This window comes from Natrix helvetica, assembly GCF_964273705.1.
Source record: "Natrix helvetica genome assembly, chromosome: Z".
In the NCBI taxonomy this organism is placed as follows: domain Eukaryota; kingdom Metazoa; phylum Chordata; class Lepidosauria; order Squamata; family Natricidae; genus Natrix; species Natrix helvetica.
In genome coordinates this window covers 33,170,672-33,186,483 of record NC_138554.1, presented here as the reverse complement: position 1 = coordinate 33,186,483, position 15,812 = coordinate 33,170,672, and the positions used below count along the sequence as shown (strand labels likewise).

Below are 15,812 nucleotides of genomic sequence, written 5' to 3'. Positions count from 1 at the left end.
AATGATATGGATTTTGCATAGAAAGGTTATGAAGCAGCAGCAACTGAAAAATAGCAATGAGATGAACATAGGTAATGTATTTGCTAAGAGAGTTTTCAGTGACAGTCACAGGGAGATATAAACTGATGGGTTTTCTAAATAGAATGCATTATACATATGTATGTACTGGTATAATATTAAAGATACCAATTTCCAGAGAAGTATGCTGATTGCATTATGGAGTGAAGTATACAGCATCTTCTGTTTGTTTGCTCTTGCAGCTTGGTTATTACATAACTACATAAAATCTACTCAGAAATTCATATTGTTTTGGAAAGTGGGTTTACATTACATGCATCATGCTCAAATAGACAGAAGAGATTTGTACTGTAGGCATATAAATCCAATAAAACAAACAAAGAAACAAACAAACAAAAACAAATTAAAAACATTACATATATTAGTGAATATTTTCATTCAGATTCTTTAAGAAAAATTGTTTAGATGAAAATTAGAGCAAGATTACTTTTCTTCATTTATATTATACCACACTATTATAGCAGAGCTAAAGAAGAAGTTCTGATAGTCTCGTATTATATAATAACTCCCAATGTAGAGGACACATGGCAAGTTGCAACCCTCACTCCTGCTGGGTTACAGGTAGTCCTCAACTTATGACCACAACTGAGTCCAACATTTCTGTTGCTAAAATAATGGTTCAGTGAGTTTTGCCCCATTTTACAATCTTTCTTGCCACAGTTGTAGAGAATCATTGCAGCTATTAAGTTAGTAACAGGGTTGTTAAGTGAATCTAGCTTCCTCACTGAATTTATTTGTCAGAGGGTAATAAAAAGCAATCATACGACCCCGGACATAGCAACAGTCATAAATATGAGTCAGTTGCCAAGTGTCTGAACTTTGACCATGTGACCATGGGGATGCTGCAATGGTTATAAATGTGAAAAATGGATATAAGTCGCTTTTTTCAGTGCCATCATAATTTGAATGGTCACTAAACACACTGTTGTAAGTCGAGAACTATCTGTATTAATTCTTTGTCACTCTTTGTCACTCTAATTGTTGAAGTAGCAATCTTCTCCCCTGCTTCTCTCTCTTTTTCTCTATATTTGTTGAAGTTGTAGGCATATTGAGGGGTTGTGAATATCGTTTCATGAGAAAAGAATGGCCCTACATTTTCCAAAGAGCTTTTCCACACCAGATAGGATCTGTTTGTTTTTCAGACTGTAGATAATGGGGTTTAACATAGGAGTTAAAATGCTATACTGAATGGAAATCACTTTGTCCAGATCCATAAGTGATTCTGAATTTGGCTTCATATAGCGAACAAAAACTGTAATGTAAAATAAGCCCACAACAATGAGATGGGAGCTGCATGTGGAAAAAGCTTTTTTCCTGCCTGCTGATGATTTTATTTTGAGGATGGAGGAAATAATATGAATGTAAGAGATCAGGGTGAAAAGAAATGAGCTGAACCCAAATGCCAACACAAATATTAAAAGAACAATATAATTAGTGAGGGTATCTGCACAAGACAAGGGTAAGAATGAAGGAAGCTCACAATTATAATGTCTGATAATATTGTTGCTACAAAAATGGAGATTTAGCAAAGGCAGGACATTCCCTATGGCACCCAAGAAACCCAGGAACCATGCTCCACCCATCATTTTATTGCACTTCTCTTTTGTCAAATATCTGTTGTAATGAAGAGGCTTACATATGGCCACATAACGATCATAACCCATTGCTGAGAGGATGAACACTTCTGTACAAGAAGTTTGTAGAAAAAAGAAAATCTGTGCAATGCATCCTTCCCAGGAAATGGTTTTCTGCTTTGTAATAAAAGTTGCCAGCATCTTGGGAACAGTGACTGAAGAATAGCAGATGTCAACAAAAGCTAAATGACTAAGAAAGAAGAACATGGGCGTCTGAAGGTGAAGCTCAGACTTGATCACCAATATAATTACTATATTCCCCAAGACAGTGATTAAAAATATGATCATAAAGAAGAAAAGAAGAAAATCCTGTATTTTTGGATCATTGGAGAGTCCCAGCAGAATAAACTCCTTTATTATAGTCTGATTTTGCCACTCAAATGACTTAGGAACCATAACATCTGTCAGAACAGGAAACAAAAATAATGAAACTTCAAATTAAAGTTGAAAGTTACATGTGAATGTGTTATGTAGAGTGTTCTACATTTCATTCCTATGTCTTCCATCAGAGTCAAAATGTAAGGATTATTTTTTTCATTTTCATGATTTGTTTAGCTGTTTTCATGACATTTGTATTCATTAATCATTCTAAAAGGTACTTGTATACTTGTACTTAGTGTCAATTTATATATATATGTTCATTGATGAAGTGCCATACACCAAGTACAAGCTTGGAAGTTAAAGTTTATTTCATAAGAATAAAAAAAAAATGTATCTGAATTAAATTACTCTTTACGCTAATCATGCTTTCATGTCAAGAAAAACTGGTCGTATGGAGATTTTAATTATAAATTTATATTTGTGTAGAGTGCAAAGAATTCAGGACATTCAAACATGAAACAGATAAGAACCATTACCCCAGCAGTCTTTTTCAATTAGGCAAAATTGGCTCCCTTCAATTCCTTTTCCCATCCTGAATTTTTCTGGCCTCCCATCTATTAGGAATATTGAATTATGTGTATATTTTTTTTTTTAAATTTTAGCCATGTATAGCTAAATGGAGGTATCTGCTATGAGTAATTTGAAAAAGCAAACATTAGATAATTGTAGATTTTGAAATAGATAAAGTCTAAATAGATATGATACTTATCCCACATTTGTTTCTTTTAAGTATGGGAGGTTGTCTTAAAAAAATAATAAGATTAACTTTGTTCCCCAGAAAGCACTCCAAGTACAGCCTATTAATTTTGCTCTGAACACCAGTTTATAGATAACGTAGTTACATGCAACTGAATGGAATAACACTGAACTTTAAGAATGAACAGAATTATTCTTATTGATGACCTAAAGCAAGTTCTTTGCAATAACAATCTATATGTAATGCCAAAAAACGCAACTGAAATGTCATAATTCAAGTTAGATTATTATGAGAAAGTCTCTCCCTCTGTTTTCCCCAGTTTCCCTCAGTCTCTTTTCATTCACTGTCTTGAACGTGGTACTAGAGTATGAAATAAGAACCAACCTGTATTAAAGAAATGTCTTTTTTCTTTAAAATACTCTTTCCTCTGACCACTAATTCAGGTGAGACATGCATTTGCCTTTTAGGAAGTAGTTCTGCTGCAGTCAAGGAGCACTCTGTATCTTTGCCACCATTTTCTTAAGGACTGGAAGCCTTCAAGCAAGATAATTAAAATACACCATTATTCCATCTGGAATTCAGGGCAGAAGAAACCAATTGGGAATATATGATGCCCAGATTAAAATACATTCAGTGTAAATATCTCAAATACATTTTGCCTTGGTTTTCCTGTCTTTTTTTTCATTTAAAGTTCATAGTTTAAGTATATATTTGAATTGTTGTTGCTACTATTTTTAAATCCACACACAAACTTGTATCTTATATGAAAGGAATGCTTATTTTGAATTAAACCAAATTATATTATATTTCCTGTCAATACATAAATAACACACACACACACACACACACACACACACACACACACACAAATAAAAACTAGGGGGAAGTTGAGAACACTTCTGAATAACCTCAAATCCAACCTAACAGACAAGTTGATGTCGGGGATAACATAACAGTCTAGAAATCAGGAGAATGGGAATTCTATGAATAAAGTCAGCCTAGTGACTTTGAGCAGTCACTTTCTCACTCTTGGGAAAAAGAAAATAGCAAACCACTTCTGAAATCTTAACAAGAAATGTCATCTCAGTGCTATTTTTTGATCTGGGCCCAGATCAAAAAAGTCCCAGCTAAAGCACTTTATCCAGGGCCCTTCATAACTGAGTGCTATGCAAGGGAAAGTGAGAGATAAGTGGTCCAACCAATTGTATTCAAGCATAACACCCTTTGAGGATGGGGCACAAAAGTACCTCCTTGAAAGCAGGTAGTACTATATTCTCCTGCGAGCAACATTTACCACTACTTCCACTGAGCTCATAACATATTCCCCCTTTCTCTCTATGAATTTTAATGATTTGAACTGCCTTTAAACGTCACATGTTAGTTTGTATAAATTTGTTTAATAACTAAATTAATAAAGTACAGAGAAAAGTGGGTAGGAATGAGCAAGACGCTTATTCAGAGTGTCCAGATTCTGGGGAAAACACTTTTCAGTGAGTAACAACTACAGGATGAATTGAGATAATGTGTTCCCTTATTTTGATCTTTTTATCTTTTTGAGCCCAATGGAGAGGATGTGAGGAGGTCTTCTGGAAATGCAATAAAGAAGTATTTTTTCTTTGTATATATATATATATATATATATATATATATATATATATATATATATATATATATATATATATATATATATATATATATATATATATATATATATATATATATATATATATATATATATATATATATATATATATATATATATATATATACTTCACATTTAAATAATGGGATCATTATGGATAATAACAGTATAATATTTACAGTGATTTTATATTAGAAACAAGTAGAATGAATCGGTATTGTTATTGCAAGTGTTATGGAAAGGATGATGATTAAGAATACATAAAGAACTCTTGTTTAAAAGTAAACATTTCTTAATTCATTACAGTTGTATATACATACCACTCACTCTAATTTCATCAAATGGCTTAGAAAAATACATACAAATCATCTAAGAAAACAGAATGCTGAAACTTTCAAAAAATTCCTTAAAATTTTGGTAACCCAAAATACTTTCTCAATGCATTTTATTGCTTGAAACTAACATGCCATTAATTACAGCTCAGCCTTGGACAAAGACTCTAATCTCAGGATTTAGAATCTTATCTGACCCTACAGACCTCTTCTGTGCTATTGTCAGATAGCTATCAATCTAAGTGTTATGATATCTGTGCAGAAAAATTTTGCAGTCTGCAGTCAAGCTTTCTCCTAAAAAGTCAGGAAAATTAACTATGAAGAAGAATAAATTAAAAATTAAAGAGAGAATTGGGAATTTTGATTGTCAAACTGATTAAACCAGCGACCCTGAATTTTACCATCAGCAGCTGCTTTTCAGTGCTTTTCTGAGTGTCTGGCGTTTAGGACATCCAGCTATCTACCTAAATGCCAGACGCACAGAAAACCACTGAAAAGCACTTTGCTTCCAAGCCATTTCGTCTTGATGACATCGCCGCAGCGGCTGGGCATGGCTGGACCTCCAGAGAGGCACCGAGGTGGTCCGGGCGGATGAAAGAACAAGCAAGTGAGTGACGGAGGATCAGGCAGCCTGATCCTCGTTCGCTTGCCCGCCGGACTGCCTCGGCGCCACTCTGGCTACCTCCATCCGTCCTGGGAGCTGCGGCAACATCATCAAGATGAAGTCCAGTGGAAGCAGAAATATTGTCGGCGCTCCCGGACTTCGTCTTGATGATGAAGCCACGAAAGCGACTGGGGAATGACTAGAACCTTCCTGCCCCTGCTGGACTTCGCGCGCTCCTCGCGACTGCAATATACGTCCAGAAGCGGCTTTTGTGGCTAATGGGGTTTGGGCTTCCAGCCCAACAGCCCCTGCCACTTCTGGACGTCTATTGTAATTGTGAGGAGCACACAAAGTACAGTGGAGGCAGGAAGGTTATTGGAGCTTCCGAGAACCCTCCTGCCTCTGCCGGTTGCCCAGCTGGCACCGCCCCACGCGCGCACCTCCTCCTCCTCCCTCCTCTTCCTCTTCACTCCCCAAAAGCTCTTCTCCTTACCGGCGCTTAGCGGGAACCATGTAAAAGGGATGGGAGGAAATATATATTATAATATATTATTATATATTATTTCATGATGAGAGGTAAGGCTCTGCCTCCCCTGCCTCCCCTGACTGCACATCCCTGTATCCCACCATAGCTGTTGTTTGTCTCTTTTAATATATTCTGCTAAAATTGTGGTCATAATCTCCTTGAGATTTTCATTCTCTGTTTCTGGCAAGTCTTGGAATCTAAGAAAAAAAGACATTCTCTCAAATTCCACCATTATCATATGGTTTTCAAATTCTACATTCCCATTCTGGATTACCTTAACCTCTTCCCTCAGCCCAGTCGCACCCTCCTCCAGCAGCCCTATTCTCTGTTTATTTTGTGTTGTTTGTTGTTGCGTTTCTCTGAGCTGATCATTTAAGTCTGCCAGTTGTTTTTTCAATTCGTCCTGTCCCTTTAAGAGAGTTTGAAACATTTGCTCAGCTGATAGTTCCTTTGAGCTTTCTTCAGTCGCTTTAGGTCGTAAAAATGAAGCCAATGGTGTCTTTTGGGTAATCGGGCTGGACGTAGATGATGTTGGGGCTGACAACGGCTTACCAGGTGGTAATTTTTTAGGACTCATATTAGGTTCAGAGATAGCTATAAATCTGCACAAAGAAATGGTGTCTGTGGAAAGACACAACCGGGAGAAGTCACAAGACAAGCAAGCCCAGAAGAGAGCGTAGGTCTCTATACAGCTCCAAGCCAGGTGATATAAATCAATGTTCCAAATCCAAGGGAGATACATGTGAGAAGAGGCTCCTGGAGATCTCTAGGGTGTGATATAGTACAAAGCCAGAAATTCTTTCAAAAGGGAACCTCTGACCCTTTTGTAGGTGTCTAAAGACATTGATTCTGCAAGTTGGCTTGAGAGAACAGCACAGTGGAGGTGGTTGGTCGGCTAACAACGTCCCACCTTCTCCTAGTCCAGTCTTGCCCTCCCCATGTCCTTAATTTTAATCTTGCTTTTTATTTACTCTTGTTTTAACACCTAAGGTTACCTTATGGTAAGAAGGGCAGTCAATATATGTTATAAATAAATTATTAAATAAATATATTTACCAAGTCAAACAAATGTATAAACATTTAATTAGATATGTCATTTTTGTTCTATATTTTTTTTTGCAAAAAACTAAACTGTTGCATCAAACTATTTCTCTTTTTTACTGTAAAAGTTAGTAAAAAACCATAACACAGCCATTTGATTTGAAAATTGTAAAAAAAAAAAACCTTTCCAAAATTGAGCTAATTCAAATAAACAATATTTCCATAGTTCAAGTACCAATCAATAAAGTAAACAACCATCACCCAGTTCAAAGTTTCAACAGTGCAAGATTTGAACATTTCACATATTTACACCTATCAATTTTTCAAACCGAATCCTAAGATCAGATCGTCATATCCAGTTCAATCAGTAGAAAGGAGAGGTCTTACATGGTGCTTTCATACAGGAAAGGTAAAGGTTTCTCATGTCCATTCATGTCCCACTCTAAGGGGCAGTGCTCCTGTATGTTTCTTAGCTGAAGAAGCCAATGTTGCCCCAAAACACTTTCATGGTCATATGACCATGAAAGTGTTTATCTACTTGCATTTGCATGCTTTTGAACTACTAGGTGGGCAGCAACTGGAGCAAGGATGGGAAGTCATCCAATTGCATGCTGCTCAGATCTTAAACCTAGGCTGTCAGTACTCCAGTTGACAAGTTCACTGTCTTTAACACTTGAGTCATCACAACCTGCATATAACCCAGATCAGAATAATACATTATTTTGTTCTGGTCTCTCAAATATTCTGATACATAGTAATAACTAAATTTGAATGATGATTCAGTCTCTAAAGCAATTTTTTTCAGGTTTTAGTTTTAGGTAGCAAATCAGTATTAATGAAATTACTAGAAAAGAAACATGGTGATTGTCGCTAGGAATTTATTTATCAACAAATTTTAAAGAATATGTCTTTACAATATTTGTATAACATTATAATTTCTCAAAAAACATAGAAATTGCAATTTTTCAATGTGCAGATATATTCATTTAAATGAACTTATATCGATTACCAGTAGTAATATTATTAACACAGCAATAAAAACTGAAAAATAGAGAGAAATGCATGAGAAATGTTTTTTTTAAAAAATCCTGTGCTTAGTGAGTGTCATGTGGAAATTAATAATACTAATAACAATAACAATAATAACAATACAGCAATAATAATAATAATAATAATAATAATAATAATAATAATAATAATAATAATAATAATAATAATAATAATAATAATAAATTTTACAAGTGAGCTTTCTATCCAGAATGTATTCTTTCCAAATTCTGATAAGAAATGATATGTTCCACCTTCCAAAATAAATGTCCTGATCTTATCATGGTGTAGAATATATTCAAACATTTATTAGTTTTAATTGTGTAACTCAATTCTTATATAACTAAATCAAAATATGTTTGGAAATAAATATTTTGGAGTGAATAATAAATTTAAATTTCATGCTATGCTGGAGAGACATAAAGAGAAATATAAAAGGAGAGGAAATAAAACACAAACTTAAATATCTTATTATTTTTTTAAAAAAACCTGCTTCAATGGATATTAGAGCAAGACACATGGTGTGGGAATTTGGGAGACGGAGCACTTTGGCATTAACTGTAATGTTTCATGGTTAAAGTCTGGGCCTGTGCTTTCTAAAGAGTTTCTCTGCACCAGATAAGATCTCTTTGTTTTTTAGGCTATATATGATGGGGTTTAACATACAGTAGGAGTTAAAACACTATACTGAATAGACAGTATATTATCCAGATCAATGAAGGATTTTGGACTTGGCTTCATGTAACAAATCAAACCTGTAAAATAATATAAGCACACCACAATGAGATAGGAACTGCATGTAGAGAAAGCTTTTTGCCTGCTTTCTGCTGAATTAATTTTCAGGATGGTAGAAATAATATAAATGTAAGAGACTAGAGTGATAAGAAAGGAGATAAGACTGATTACCAAAACTGATATAAGAAGAATGATGTAATTCATAAGAGTATCTGTGCAAGACAAGGACAAGAGAGAAGGAATCTCACAAGAATAGTGTCGTATTATATTGTTGTTGCAAAAATGGAGATTTAGCAAAGGTGGCACATTCACTATAGAAAAAAAGAATCCTAGGAGCAAAGCTGTACCCACCATTTTATTGCATATCTCTCCTGTCAAGTATCTGCTATAATGCAGGGGGTCATGTTCTGTAGAGAGAACGAGGCGGACAGGAACTGGGGCAAGGTAGGTTGAAGCTAACACAATCTTTATTAACTGTATAACACGGCAAAATGTAAGGCAAACCTCGACCCGGCAAACAGCAACATTTGTCAGCTGACAGCCCTTTTTATACTAGAGCTGTCAGATGCTGAACCAATAAAATGGCTGCATTCTCCCACCAGCTGGCTGCTCGTGTCTCAACAATCAGTGGCCGGTAATGATAGTCAATGGCATCATAGCCTCGAGGACTTAACATCCCTCTCCTCCCTGTTAGCACATGCATAGTCAGCCAAATACGCCGGCTGGTGTCAGCTCTGCCCAGATCGCCTTAGTTTAGGGGTGGTGGCCAAAGGAGGAGCCGCTGGTGGAGAGTCCTGTGGAACATCAGGAGACTGCGCAGCTGAGTTGGTGGGGAACCTGACTGCCGCGGGACTGACCGGATTCTCAGGTAAGCCTGGCAACAAGAATGCATTGATGGGGGATGTTGCATGCGGCTCTGTATGCACTGGAGCAGCATCTGTCGATATTAGTTCCCCGGGGCAGGATTGAGCCTGCCCTGGGTGGTGGTCTGCTGTGCTGGTGACTCGCCATCTGAGCTGGTTGATGTGTTGGCGCCACATTCGCCCATCACTGAGCTGGACCTTATAAGAGTAGGGTCCAGTTAGTTGCGTGATTTGTCCAGGAAGCCACCTTGGTTTGGCCCCATAGTTTTGGGCATAGACTGGGTCTCCCACATTAAAGGCCCGTGTGGAGTTGCCTGCTAGGGGGCTTTTCTCTGCTGCATAACCGGGGTGTATCCAGTCCAGGGTTGTCTGGAACCAATGACCCATAAGCCGTTCTGCGGGACTTTGCTTGGTGATTTGGGCACGGGGTTGTATGCTGTGCCAGGAGGTATTGGGACAGTTTGTCATGCCAATTACCTGGCCCCAGGTGGCCCAATGCCTCCTTAGCTGACCAGATGGTTTGTTCTCCCATGCCATTTCCGGCCAGGTGGAATGGGGCCATCGTATGCCATGCTGGCCTAAAAACATCTGGAAGGGTGCCAATGTGAACTGGGGTCCATTGTCAGCCACCACCACGTCAGGCAACCCATGGGTCATGAATAGCCTCCCCAGCACCCTAATTACAGCTTCCGAAGTGGTAGATGGCATGACTGCCAGCTCCACCCACTTCGTGTAGGCATCTACGAGGACAAGAAGTTCTGCCCTAAGAACTGGCCGGCAAAATCCAAATGGACTCGTACCCATGGAGCCTGGGGTATGTCCCATTCCCTGAGGGGCACAGAAGGGAGAGCCGGTCTAGATTGCTGGTACTGCTGGCAGGTCGCTACCCAGTTTTCTATTTCCTGGTCAATCATGGGCCACTACACGTAGCTTCAGCCCAAAGCATTCATGCGCACAATGCCCAGGTGAGCAGTGTGCAGGCAAGTTAAAATTGGTGACCTAAGCTTTGGGGGAGCTACAACCCTATTGCCCCATAACAGGCATCTATTAAGGACAGACAGCTCATGCGTATATAATAGGGGTGAAACTCAGGATCTACTGGCCCCTGTGGCCATCCCCTGCGCACCCAGTCCAAAACTTGGGCCAATATGGGGTCTGTGGCAGAGAGCCTGGCAATATCCTGGGTGGATACTGGCATGGCCAAGTCTTCAATTTAGAGGACCAAAACTGTAGGAGCAGGGTCCAAAACAGGCACTGGCAGAGGGCAGCACCTGAGTGCATCAGCGTGCCCCAAGTTTTTTCCTGGACTATATTGTAGCTGATAATTATAGAAAGACTGTCCATCTGGACATTCTTGGAGACAAAATCTGAGGAGTCTGGCAATCGCTCGCCAGAAGACCCAAGAGGGGTTTATAGTTGGTCACTAAGTGAAAAAACAACAACAACCATAAACGTAATCGTGAAATCGCTTTACCCCTGCTACAGCAGCTAGGACCTCCTTATCCAGCTGACTGTACTTTCTTTCAGCTGCTGAGAGTGTGCGCAAATAATAGGCAATTGGGGCTTCTGAGCCATTAGTTAGGATGTGACTCAGAATGGCTCAAATGCCATAAGGCGATGCATCGCATGCCAAAGTTAATGGGAGGCGATCACTGTATTGCATTAATAAAGATTTGGATGTAAGGACATCCTTAATTGCCCTAAAGGCTTGGGCTTCTTTAGATCCTCAATGCCAGGGTGTCTTGGAGTCCAGGAGTCTATGAAGAGGCTCTGCCAAGATGCCTTATGGGGTAAAAAATGGAGTAAAAATTAAGTAGCCACAGAAAGGCTTGCAGTTTAGCCTTAGAGGAGGGCTTGGGGGCTTTTTTAATTGCTTCTACCTTGAACGGAGTAGGGTGGATACCTTTGGAATCAACTAGATATCCCAAAAAATCTACACTGGGGACCCCTATCCTACATTTTTCTTGTTTGAGTTGCAGCCCCGCTTGGGGGAAACGGGTCAGGACTGCTCTTAATTTATCGACGAGCTCAGCTTGATCCAAAGAGGATATAAGCACGTCGTCGAAATAGGGTACCACCCATGGCAGCCCCTGAAGCATCCACTCCATTAGGCTCTGGAAAATACCTGGGGCTACACTAACCCCAAATTGCAAGCGTTTACATTTGAAAGCTCCCCGGTGCGTTATGATGGTTTGAGCCATGGCAGTGGCTTCATCTACTGGGAGCTGCTGGTATGATTGTGCCAAGTCTAACTTGGCAAAAATATTTCCCTGGCCCAAGGAATGGAGCACATGTTGAACCACTGGCACTGGATAAGGGTTGGCTTGCAACCCTTTATTAATGGTGCATTTAAAATCTCCGCAAATTCTAATACTACCATCCTGCTTAATAGGTATTACTATGGGGGTTTCCCAGGGGGAGTGGTCTACTGCTTCAAGCATTTCTTGTGCTATTAATTTATCTAGCTCTAAATCTACTTTGGGCCAAAAAGCAAAAGGCACTGTCCTGGGTTTTAGATGTATTGGCGCCACCTGGGGGTCCAAGTTAAAAGAAACGGGGCTCCCATTATATTTACCAAGCTTGTTGTCAAATACAAGCTGGCCAGCGCGGTGAAGGAATCTGGAACAAAGGAGTGGATGCCAGAGATGTTTAGCCCCAATGTGGAGAATCAGTCAAGGCTCAGGAGGCTGGGCAAATGGCCATCTACAATGATGAGGGGAAGAGCCCCTGGAAGTTATTGCTGGCTATGGTGAATGTGCCGCAACCCAAAATGGATATTGTCTGTCCTTGATAGTCTCTGAGGCGAAGTGGGCACTGTCTGAGTTGAGCTTTGTTCAGGCTGGGCACTATCCGTTTGATAGTAGCCTAAGAGACCAGGGATTTGGAAGAGCCAGTGTCCACTTCCATCTTGAAGGGCTCTCCCTCTATGTGCACAGTCAGGTATATCTTGTGAGTAGGCTTAGTCAGGGACACATGCCTGATAGCCCAATCAGGGTGCTGCTGGTCACCTGTGATGGCAAAGCAATCTTGGTGGTGTTTGGGAAGTCTTTTTATGAATTGTCTAGACAAGGTGCGCTCCGGAGGTGGGTCAGCGATTGGAATGGCCACTCTGCAGACCTTGGCTAAATGTCCTTTCTTGTCACACCAATGGCATATTGCGGCTTTGAACCTGCAGACTGACCTTACATGGTTCCCAACACAACTCAGGCAACGGGCCTGAGGTAAAAAAAATCACCTTGAGTCTGTTTTTTCCTGGTGGCCAGTTTGAGGCGACTAATCTCTTCTTCCTCATCCGAGAAGTCTTCTTCTTCGTCTTCTTTGTGGTAGACAGGATGCCCCCTGCTAGCATGGGGGGCCGGTGGCAGAAATCTCTGAATTTCTGCGGTGGATTTGTCCGAAATTTCATATGCCATGGCTTCATCCATGGCTGCCTGAAGGCTCAGCTCTTTTCATGCCAGCAAGCGGCACTGAAATCTGAGGTCTTTGATACCACAGACCAGCTATTTTAACAGGGAATCATCCAGCACAGGAAAGTCACAGTGCAGGGCCACTTTCTGAGGGAAGCCATGTAATCGCTCACAGATTCCCCTTCTCTCTGGGTCCTCTGCCTAAATGCATAATGTCTGGATATGCATGAGGGAGTTGGAGAGTAATGATTTTTAAGTTTCTCCAAAAGAGTCTCCTAAGGCATCGAATGGATGGATTGAGAGGCTGCTAAAGCCCTGGCTGTTCCAAACATCTCGTGGCCACATGTGCTGAGAAATATCCTCCTTTACAGCTATTGGACAAACCGGTGTAGTCGTTTGCCTCCAGGAAGCACTGGAACCACTCAAGGTAGGCATCCCATGTTTCAGTGGCTGGGCTGAATGCCGTGAATGCCGGTAGATTAGCCATCCTTAGAAGGATGGAACTTGAGGAATTAGCTTTGGAACAACTTCTCATTGCCTGTGACTTGAGTCAGCTCTTATTAGTGACCCCTCCTGTTCAACATATACATGAAACTGCTGGGCGAGATCATCCGTGGTTTTGGGATATGGTATCATCAATATGCTGATGATACCCAACTTTTCATCTCTACCCCAAACCACCCAAATGATGCCCTTGACTTGATGTCCCGATGCCTGGAGGCTGTGCGGATCTGGATGGGGAGAAACAGGCTCAAGCTCAATCCCTCCACGACTGAGTGGCTGTGGTTTCCATCATCCCGATTTGTACATCTTGTTCCATCTTTGACAATAGGGAGAGAAATTTTAGTCCCCTCAGAGAAGGCTCGCAATCTGGGAGTCCTCCTGGATACGCGGCTTAATTTAGAAGAACACCTGACGGCCGTGACCAGGGGGGCCTTTTACCAGGTTCACCTGGTATGTCAGTTGTGCCCCTTCCTGGATCGGGATGCTCTGTGCACAGTCACTCATGCCCTCATCCTTTCTCGCCTGGACTACTGCAATGCTCTCTACATGGGGCTGCCATTGAAAAGCACCCGGAGGCTTCAGCTGATCCAGAATGCAGCCACGTGGGTTGTCATGGGGCTACCTAGGTGCTCCCATGTTACACCCCTTTTAGGCGGCCTGCACTGGTTGCCCGTTGTTTTCCAGGTGTGATTCAAGGTATTAATTATGACCTTTAAAGCACTCCATGGCTTAGGGCCAGGGTACCTGCGAGACCACCTACTGCCACCAGTAGCCTCCCCCCATCCAGTACGATCCCACAGAGTTGGCCTCCTCAGGGTGCCGTCTGCCAGACAGTGTCGGCTGGTGACCCCCAGGGGGAGAGCCTTCTCTGTGGGAGCGCCTTCCCTCTGGAATGAGCTGCCCCCGGAGCTTCACATAATCCCTGACCTCCGGTCCTTCCAACGCGCCCTAAAAAGTTGGCTTTTCCAGCAAGCTGGCCTGGCCTGTTAATTTTAACTTATTTTAAATGTATTGTCTTTTAATTCGGTTTGTTTTTGGATATGGATTTAATTTTTTTTAACTTTTGAGATGTATGTTTTTTAATGTTGTATGCCGCCATGAGTCCTTTTGGAGAAGGGCGGCATATAAATCCAAACAAACAAACAAACAAACAAACTTCACTTTTCCTTTACCTCAGTCCTGATCCCATTCTCGTCGCCAGTGTTCTGTAGGGAGAACGAAGCAGGCAGGAACTGAGGCAAGGCAGGTTGAAGCTAACACAACCTCTATTAACAGTATAACATGGCAAAATGCAAGGCAAACCTCAACCCGGCAAAAAGCAACATTTGACAACTGACAGCACTTTTTATACTAGAGCTGTCAGATGCTGAACCAATAGAATGGCTGCATTCTCCCGCCAGCTGGCTGCTCGCATCTCAACCAATCAGGGGCCCATAATGATAGTCAATGGTGTTGTAGCCTCGAGGACTTAACAGGTCACATATAGCCACATATTAGTTGTAACCCGTTGCTGAGAGAATAAACATTTCTGTGCAACTATTTGCAAAAGAAAGAAGATCTGTGCAATACATCCTTCCTGCGATGTTTTCTTGCTTTGTTATGAACTTTGCCAAAATCTTTGGAACAGTGATTGAGGTATAGCAGATGTCAACAAAATCTAAATATCTAAGAAAGAGGAACATAGGTGTATGAAGGTGATGTTCAGAACTGATCACTTATATAACAGCAATATTGCCTAGGATGGTCACCAGGAAAATGATCATGAACACAAAGAGGAGAAAATCCTGTATCTGTGGATTATTGGAGAGTCCAAGCAGATTAAAGTCTGTTATTCCAGTTTGATTTTCCAGTCCAGAGGATTCAGAAAACATAGAATCTTTCAAAAATATAAAACATAGTTTACTATGTAGTAAACCAAGATAAATACAGACTTCACTTAAAGATACATATTAATTTAAGGATTAAAATTTCTCTTTATCTATATTGAAAATTGTATTATAATATATGATGCTATGTGTTCCATTTTTCATATGTTTCACCCAATGTAATTCTTTCAATATTGCCTTTCACATTTTAACAATGCATTTTGTTGATTGCTATGTTTCAATTCAATGATTAATAGTAACCTATTAGTAACCTTTTGGGAGAGGGGCGGTATAAAAGTCCAAAATAAAGTAAAGTAAAGTAAATTTGCTGGGAATACTATTTGTATCCTCATCTATGCATTTGTTAAGTGAGTTGAATGTATGTATCACGTCTAGAGAAGACAAATATTGGAATATATTATGCTATATATTAATTTCCTCAGAATGTCAGAATGG

General features: G+C 40.2%; 1 protein-coding gene across 1 annotated transcript; it reads right to left on the bottom strand.

The window, feature by feature from the left end:
* Positions 1–1,148: 1,148 nt before the first annotated feature.
* LOC309401469 (olfactory receptor 8S1-like) lies at positions 1,149–2,108 on the bottom strand (the record flags this gene model as incomplete). The annotated part of the gene is made up of 1 exon (XM_081970533.1): positions 1,149–2,108. One exon carries the CDS (start codon positions 2,106–2,108, stop codon positions 1,149–1,151), a length of 960 nt encoding a protein of 319 aa, XP_081826659.1.
* Between the last annotated feature and the right edge of the window lie 13,704 nt (positions 2,109–15,812).